This window comes from Argopecten irradians, unplaced genomic scaffold (assembly GCF_041381155.1).
Source record: "Argopecten irradians isolate NY unplaced genomic scaffold, Ai_NY scaffold_1235, whole genome shotgun sequence".
Lineage (NCBI taxonomy): Eukaryota > Metazoa > Mollusca > Bivalvia > Pectinida > Pectinidae > Argopecten > Argopecten irradians.
This window is the reverse complement of record NW_027188701.1, coordinates 1-9,055: the sequence shown is the minus strand read 5'-3', so window position 1 is coordinate 9,055 and position 9,055 is coordinate 1. Positions and strand designations below refer to the sequence as shown.

Here is a 9,055-nt window from a genome sequence, read left to right as displayed (position 1 = left end):
TAATATTTTGGATGATCGTCAACTTATCTATGAACTTGGAATGTTTGTAATGTGGTGTTTTCGATCATTTTGGATATTGTAAAACATTAAATTGAAACATTGTGTAGTTTCAGACATGTATTAATACATGTATGTTTTTGAAAACCATTATCCAGTGGGTATGTGGACAAATATCATGTCAGCTTCGACATTACTTTTGGAATGATAACGTCAGTTTGAATCGGCAACAAAATATTTATACAGGTGTGACCTAAGGTAAAGAACCAAAACTTCAATAAAATCACGTTGAGGAGCAAATGGGTACCGGGCACGAGAACATTTCGTTGAATGAGAAAGCAGGGTACCCCGAATTGCACCATGACTAGTATACCTCTCAGGGGGTTAATATGTCTCTGGAATGTCACAGTATCCCCAGGGGTTAAAATAACATAGCTGTTTGAATTTGTATGATCCGTAAAAATGAAACAAAAATCAGCTATCTACTATTCAGTGTTAAAACCACAGGCGATTAAAGCGTTATAGCTAGGGAGATCCTACTTGGTATAATAGAGAGACAGTCTCTCTATTATACCAAGTAGTACATTCCTTTAACGCGTTAAACGCCTGTGTTCAACCTATAGACACATGCAGTATTTTATATATGAAAAGTAAAATTTTCAGCCTTGTTGTGATATCACCATCGTTAAAATACCTGAGTGAAGCAATGTGAGCACGCATTTATTTCGCATATTCAAAAATATGCACAGTGCTTTATTTCAAAGAAACCGCAATCAAACAAACTTACTTTATCCCCAACTGCAACCACATACTGACGTTTCCTTTTTATTTCACTTTTTCCGCAACCCTAAAATATGTGTCATGTAAACCGCAACACTGACGTTACTTTTACAGACACATTTTCAAAATCTTATCTCTGCAAAACCCGGATACACATTGAATTTTTTTGAGGGATTGTGGATAAGGGTCTAAACTTTTCTTATTACTCGTTGATATTGATCTGCACTCACTATGTGAAGCAGCAGAACGTCATGAACTTGACAATTGGTGAAAAGTGGCTAAATTTGGCAAACTTTAAGAAGCAAAACAGGGATGGTAAACAACAAGCTGTCAAAATGTATTTTTACATTTGAAACCAGACCGTCGACGGAGAAAGTTTGAATGAAAATATCTCTTGTTTGTATAGATTCAAGCAAGACATAATCAAGATGCACACTTTATTAGGAGGTTGTACTTTGTCAAACAGTTACATATATAAAATAATAAAACAGCTTTATACAGACAATTTTACATTCGAAAACAGCTTTATACAGACAATTTTACATTCGACATCATTTACATTCGATGAATGTAATGCTTTTTCCTAAGTTAAAATTCACATTATGTTCCATGCATTGGCAGGATGCTCAAATCATGATAAACAAGGATAAATCGCTGCGAAAGCGATCAAAACTACAAACATGGTCAGGATACGCTTCGGAAATCCCCTAAACTATTTATAACCATAAATTATGATCTATATTTACCAGCCATGTGGTGTTTAACGGCTATAGTTAAAAAGATTTAGGGGAATGTAATTAACCGACATTGTATACCGATAACAGTAAATCCATTCCGTCATTTGGTTTCTACACTATCATTTACTCAATTCAAATGGCTGACAATATATTGTAATAGTCTTACAAAAGACTACAACGGTCTACACAGATTTGAAATACGATAATGAATAAGGCTATACACTCATGAAAGGTGTGCAAAAGAAAGGTAAAAATAGTACAATGTAGATACGTTAGATACAGTAAACACTAACAAAATGTTTCTTTTGTTACTGTTAGGTTTGATAAAATTACAAAGGAATGAAAAATAAACGCGTAAAGTATTGTAAATGAAAGATGTAAAAAAATTACATATGTGAAGGCTCACTTACTTTCCAAAACGGCTTTTGATTTTTAAATGATAAACATAAAACGAGATTGATAACTTTGTACAGTCAAAGGTTTTAGCTCAATGTTAATAATACACTTATCATCATCTTAAAATTTAATTATACATATTACATGTTAATTATGCACATTATGCAGGTCATACCATGATTCCCGATGTTGCTCTAATCAATTCGCGTTAATTGAGTACCACTGCGCCAGACGGCAAAACAGTAAAATAATTTTTTTCCTGTTGACATTGATTACGCAGGGAATCTTGCATTCCTTTGGTGTTGTTACCTCAGCTTAGGCCATTGATACAAACTTCCGTAAGTTATTATTATTTTGAGATACTTTTATTTTTTGTTGCGGAATGGTAATGAGCCTTTTAACTAAACACTTCCTCCCGATGTCTCGATAGCATTTCAAAGTCTTTTTATCCACAATGAAATTTTGTCTAAAACATTACATGTACATGTAGAAAGCGTTTTTCCATTCTCATTTCGTTACCATTATAATGTGTCACATCCACAATTACTAAAGAAAGATATAATTTTTTCCTAAACGATATCGAAAACAAATATTGTATAATCAGTACGCTATTATTACATTAGATTGTTTCCACATATTGATACGGTGTAGAACACTTTATATTACGAGTTCCAAAACTTCCGAGTGGAGACTAACCACTTTATGTTTTGTTAATTATTCTTATATCAATAGAGTTAAACTGAACAAAGCCACCACCTCTGTATCATGACCACGTGTTCACAAACACCGCTTTCTAGGTTTTCAACCGTCTAACTTCAACAAATAAACCACATGGCTATTAACTCCATTTTCAGTTATCCATCGAGTATTCTTAATACACAAGTTTGATCGTAGTTTCAATACGACACCAGATCACTTTTTTACCAGTTTATTTACCTCAGGTTAACACTGCAAGTATGCACCGTGAAAATGTTCTGGCCATGTTGTTGATACAGATAGAGTACTCAGATCGATCGTCAGCTTATGCCAGTAGTATGATATTAATGTCGGCTCAAAGGTGACACAAAATATATCCTTTTATTATATAGGATTAAAGACGTAACTATAAAAAGAACAAATTTCACGCTATGGACAAAAAGTTGAACACCACTGGACAATAAACTGGCATGTTAATCTACTTTTTGTCGGGGTGCAGGGTAACATTTATCAAATGCTCCACCACAAGGGAAATATCCTGATTGTAATCGAATACTCAGGCAGATGAAACAAAAACTCGTTCTACAGGTCCTATTGGGGCATTTCATATGTTTACAGAGATCACTCTCATCAAATTCGATGATGCATTGACACACCGGGCATGCGCGGACTGTAGGACAACCGGATATACCTATAATGACCCTATTGCTACATGTACTCAACAGTTCCCTTGTCTGCTGTATGCCTTTTTCACATTCAGAATTTCTACAATGCATCCATGGGGCCCTAACTACCCGCAAGCATCGTATGCAAAATGAGTGACTTTTGCCCTTTTTCTTACAATAATAACACTCGAAATATTCTTTGCTTGACCGAACGACAGCCTCATCACATTGAGGACACAGATACACGTCTTTGTTCTTCTCAAGCCAGTTGGTAAAGAGCACACTAAGGAAGAGCATCCTTTCGTCGGATGATAGGCAGGCTAGGAGACGCACCTCCTCGAACTCCCATATTCCTTGACATTTTTTCTTGTTTTTATCTGGCAGAGCGGGACATCTGACTTCTATCTTTCCATTTTTAATCTCGTAGTTATACAAGCTTTCTGGGGCTGAAATGCAAATCCCTTTATATGAAAAATGTAATTGAATTCAATAGAGACAGTGCTGTTACTTATTGAACTTTCAGTTCGCGTTAACATAAACCATGTTATCATATCTAGTGGAACACGGATCAGACATTATGTACATCGTCTAGAAGTTAATATTTGTTAGCTGAGGTTTGTATAATAAAAATGCATAGGTCTCATTTTCATATGAAATACACTCTCATTTTAGATCCTATAATTATATACATGTATATATATATGTGTGTGTGTGTAGCTGCACGCTCTTAGAACAAAATGACTTAATTCATGTTATTTATAAATACTTATAGCACCATTGATTTAACACTATGGGAGATTATATCTTCGTTTTACAAGTTACACTTACCCGTAGCATGACCACAGGACATTATAACACAATCATCGTCATCCAATCCCATGACGTCAGGCTCTGATGTTCTGTAAGCGGAAATTGCATATCTATTGTTAGGCCGGATGACAACAAAGAGTTTCGTCAGGGCTGCGTAGTCAGAAAGAGATTTCCCATCTTCTAGTAAGACAAACTGGTTCTTCGACCAAAGGTCAACATCATTGGAAACCTTAAGGACATCCTTCACATGTCGGATGCATGCCGACACACTCCAAGTCTGTATTAACAAAAAATACGCAGCTAATGATCTTGTCAATTTTTTACAAATGTCCAGCAAAATAACATTGTGTTTGTTTTTCTAATGGTCATCAGTGACCATAGACACATATCGTGGGTTCACAAACCGTTTCTAGAAAAAAGAAATTCTATCTTACGTCGTCATTAAAATGTACAATGTACATTCATAGACAATACATAACTGACCATAACAGAAAAACGCAATAAATGAAAATTGTAATTGTAATATAGACGGAAATCAAACATTCATATGCGTTTATAAAGTTGACTTATTTTCTATGAATAAAGAAAATCAAATGTACATATATTTATGAAATTTGCGTTATGTCTAAATGAGTCAATGGATTTTACTAAATATAATCATTTTTGCGATATTTCACATAATACATGATTACTTTGCGTCCTGTAAAATCAATGACGTCTTTTTAAATAATGTGTAAAGCACATATAATATCTTAACGTACGCCATGATACTCAAACTCTATTTATTTGAATATAAATATTATTTCCTTTATTACTTTATAATATGTGTGTTTCTTCCAAATAAAGTATGATCTCAATCTGACATGCTGAGGTAAATATGCGTATAATATGGCGACTAACCGTTCTATAATATTTTTGGGGGTTTCGCAATTATATATGATTATCCACTCCTACCTTATACTCTAAGTTTTAAAGTGTTTGCTGTAGAACATGAAAATCCGAATTTAGACAACTACAAAAACTTAAGAAATAACTACAAACGGCATTCGTGAAGAACAAAACACAGAAACGTACATCTGCTGTAGCCTGCGTGTTAAATGTAGAATATTACAACAAACATACACAGACCAACGACCCAAAAAAATTAAAAGGTGAATGACTTTTAATCATTAATTAAATTTTACTGCGCCTAAGTCTTAATTCAAGTTAAGGTTACAATAAAATTGTAAATTAAGAAGCTTAGTAAAACAGGTCAATTTATCTTAATTACATTATTAGAAATATTCCCTAAAGATTGGACATAGAATAGATATACCTCGGATACAGTTGTGAAAAAATTCTTTCCGTCAAATCTCCAGATTCCAATGCGTTTGGCGGGCAAAACCATTTGACAAAAGTCATCGGTTTCACAGTAAACCTAATGGAAATTCAAACACATTATAAGGCATTACTCTTCGCTATATCGCGTGATACAGTTTGAAAACTTTTAACATGACAAAAAGACGACTTTTGATAAATATTGTTCGATTACTTATTTGAAATAAACCATGTTGATTTCTGAAAAATCCCAATTATAACTTATTGTTTTACTTAACCCTTGTCTTCTTTAAGGGGCAATTATAGCAGTAAAGTAACAAGCTAGTGTTCGAAATGTTTGATTGAGAACCGGGTCTGGCGGATGATTTTTCGTGTCGCTTGTACAAAATTAGTGAGCTGTTCAAAAGCAAATGACAAAATAGAAGAGCAATATGGACTTGATGTAACGACTTCAGAATCTATGAGACTTATAATATTTTACCTTGTTCGTTACATAGAAATTTATGGTTTCTGGTGTAGAAGTGATGTTGATGGTGCTTCCCATGATATTGTAGGACTCGTCTTTGACGTCTAGGGTAGAAATTAATGGAGAATTATATCATAATAACCTATCATTCTTATCAAAAATATGTTAAATCCCACAAAATATGTATGTTAATATAAAAAATGTATTGCATAGATTTTTGTTTTGTTTCAAGCAATCTATGTTAAAACACCGAAGGTACATTTTTCAATATTACTGTAAAATTTAACATGGATGATGCTTTTTAATGAACCATGACCACCTGTTTCCAACATCGATGATACTTTTTAATGAACCAAGACCACATGTTTCCAATTAAACATGAAATACTTGACCAAACTTATGTAACAAACACTATATACGTACTATTGGACGCTATCAAATTTAAGCCAAAACGATGTAGAACAAATTAGATAGTGGAGGAAGTAAAATTGTGATTTGAATACTTTCCAAATATAGAGACACCTGGTCACTCTTAACTGATTTATTAGATTTATATTTTGGTATATGCTATTACATTTACGTTATTAAATATCGAGTAAAAATCCAATGAAAGGATAACTAGATATTTAAAATTGATTCAAGAGAAGATACCAAATTAAAACAATTATATTAATTTTAATACAAAGTATTAAAGAATAACAAACCGATAGGATACAAAAGTCTGAAACCAAAAATGATAACGTGTAAAAGAAATCCTGATGCAGATCCTATCTGCAAATTACATGGACTAATTGTGTGTCAAAACGTTTATCGACGAAACATTTTGATGTCACTGCTTAAATGTATGGAAACAGAATTGACCACCAGGGTCGATCAATACAGACTAGATAGCTCAATCAGTTGATTATCAACCTAGTGATCAAAAATCTTTTTGGTTTCGAACCCCAAAATTAGTTTCTTGGTCAACCGATGTTTCCAGACATGGGTGATCACCTATAGTGTTTATGCGATCATAATGTGATATCAAATTATTTTTAACACAACTTCTAAATCTGGCCATTGTTTAACGGATACAACGACCTCGCTTTTTTCTCTCACGTTATGAAGCTAGTTGAATTTGGTGCTATTAATTGACGTGAAGATATCGTAGATGGGAATTAATAAAAAAAAATCATAATTCACCCATGACGAAACAGCAGATCAATATGAACTTGATGTAATGACTTCAGAATGTATGATTCTTATACTATTTTACCTTTTTCTGTACAGGGAAATCTTCATATTCTACTGTTTCTGGCAGAGGTAATGCTGGTGGTGCCGCCGACGATGGTTTAGGACTCGTCTTTGACGTCTAGGATAGAAATTAATGGATAATTATATTGTAATAGCAAATAAATCTTATTTAAAATATGTTTAATCAAACAAACAAACGTAAGTTAATATAAAACATTGTATTGCATAGGATATCATATTTTCCGTTTCAAGTATGTTTAAAATATCGAAGGTACACTTTTCAATATCACTGTACAATTTAACATGGATGATACTTTTTCATGAACCATGACCACCTGTTACCAATTAAATATGAAACACTGGACCAAACGTATGGAACAAACACCAAATACGTACTAATGAGCACATCAAATCTTAGCCAAAACATTGATAATGAGAAAAATTATTAGATAATTTTACATTTTTTTGGAATTCAGTTTATTTATATGTGTTTACAATTATACAAAAATTAGTTGTCTTTTTATCGAACGTCTGGGAAAACGGTATCTATCTACAGAAATTTACAAGATTTTAAAGAGAGGAATTGTATATGAAATCCGTGTAAATATTTTTATCAAAAATAATATCATATTTAATGTTTTTTTACATTGAACAATTTTGTGTGGAAAAACTAATCTTTTGATGTCCAGACATTGAACCAGGGTCGGTAATACAGATCAATCAGGAATTGATAAAAACATGTTATTGGTTTATGAATCATAATGTTTCAGATATCATAATTGTGATAAAATTATTTAATCATTTGTTTTAACACAATTTCTAAAATCTAGGCCATTGTTTTCACGGTTAAACGTAACTCGCTTTTTTCTCTCACGTTATGTATCTAGTTGAATTTGGTGCTAGTATTGACGTGAAAGATATCGTAGATGGGAATTAATAAAAATAAAAAATCATAATTCACCCATGACGAAACAGCAGATCAATATGAACTTGGATGTTATGACTTCAGAAATGTATGATTCTTATAATATTTTACCTTTTTCTGTACAGGGAAATCTTCATATTCTACTGTTTCTGGCAGAGGTAATGCTGGTGGTGCCCCTGACGATAGTTTAGGACTCCACTTTGACGTCTAGGATAGAAATTAATGGACAATTATATTGTAAAAGCATATAAATCTAATTTAAAATATGTTTAATCAAACAAAATACGTAAGTTAATATAAAACATTGTATTGCATAGGATTTATTTCCGTTTCAAGTATGTTTAAACATCGAAGGTGCACTTTTCAATATCACTGTACAATTTAACATGGATGATACTTTTTCATGAACCATGGCCACCTGTTACCAATTAAATATGAAACACTGGACCAAACGTATGTAACAAACACCTAATACGTACTAATGAGCACATCAAATCTTAGCCAAAACAATGTAGAATTGACGAAAATATCATATGAAGCAATACATTCGATTGATTGGAATTCATTGGATATGTGTTTACCTTATACATAGAAACCCGTAGTTGTTTTGATGGTTTGTCGGACGTCTGGAAAACGGTATCCTACAGAAATTTACAAAGGGATGTTACAAGAGAGGAATTGTATACATAAATGAAATCCGTATTAAAATTCACACATATTTATCTCAAAATATATAACTGTAAGATGTTAATGCAGTTTACATGGACTTATAATTAATTGTGTGTAAACGTATATCGACGAAACATTTTGATGTCACTGCTTAATGTATGGAAACAGAATTGACCACCAGGGTCAATCAATACAGACCACACAGCTCAATCAGTAGATTATGCAACCTAGTGATCAAAAACCTTTTTGGTTTCGAACTCCGGTTTGAGCGGATTACATGTTTCATGTTTCTTGTTACAAAACTAGTTTCTTGGTCAACCGGTGTTTCCAGACATGGGTGATCACCGATAGTGTATATGCGATC

General features: G+C 33.0%; 1 protein-coding gene across 2 annotated transcripts; it reads right to left on the bottom strand.

The window, feature by feature from the left end:
* Nucleotides 1-1,299: 1,299 nt before the first annotated feature.
* Nucleotides 1,300-8,842, bottom strand: LOC138314033 (uncharacterized). 2 transcript variants are annotated; one of them, XM_069254231.1, is made up of 6 exons: nucleotides 8,604-8,842; nucleotides 8,134-8,229; nucleotides 5,880-5,968; nucleotides 5,397-5,498; nucleotides 4,100-4,358; nucleotides 1,300-3,717 (listed from the first exon to the last, which is right to left on the bottom strand). In XM_069254231.1, the coding sequence occupies exons 3-6, from the start codon at nucleotides 5,940-5,942 to the stop codon at nucleotides 3,080-3,082; spliced, it is 1,062 nt and encodes a 353-aa protein (XP_069110332.1). In that variant the 5' UTR covers nucleotides 5,943-5,968; nucleotides 8,134-8,229; nucleotides 8,604-8,842; the 3' UTR covers nucleotides 1,300-3,079. The 2 variants fall into 2 exon arrangements, with proteins under 2 accessions (XP_069110332.1, XP_069110333.1); XM_069254232.1 differs by lacking the exons at nucleotides 8,134-8,229; nucleotides 8,604-8,842 and adding an exon at nucleotides 7,120-7,217.
* Between the last annotated feature and the right edge of the window lie 213 nt (nucleotides 8,843-9,055).

Coding starts and splice junctions, on each gene's coding strand:
- LOC138314033 (XM_069254231.1), bottom strand. CDS start 5,942: ATGGGAAGCACCATCAACATCACTTCTACACCAGAAACCATAAATTTC. Junction 5,499..5,879: donor ATTTCTATGTAACGAACAAG/GTAAAATATTAT, acceptor AATTTCCATTAG/GTTTACTGTGAAACCGATGA. Junction 3,718..4,099: donor GTCCTGTGGTCATGCTACGG/GTAAGTGTAACT, acceptor TTTGCATTTCAG/CCCCAGAAAGCTTGTATAAC.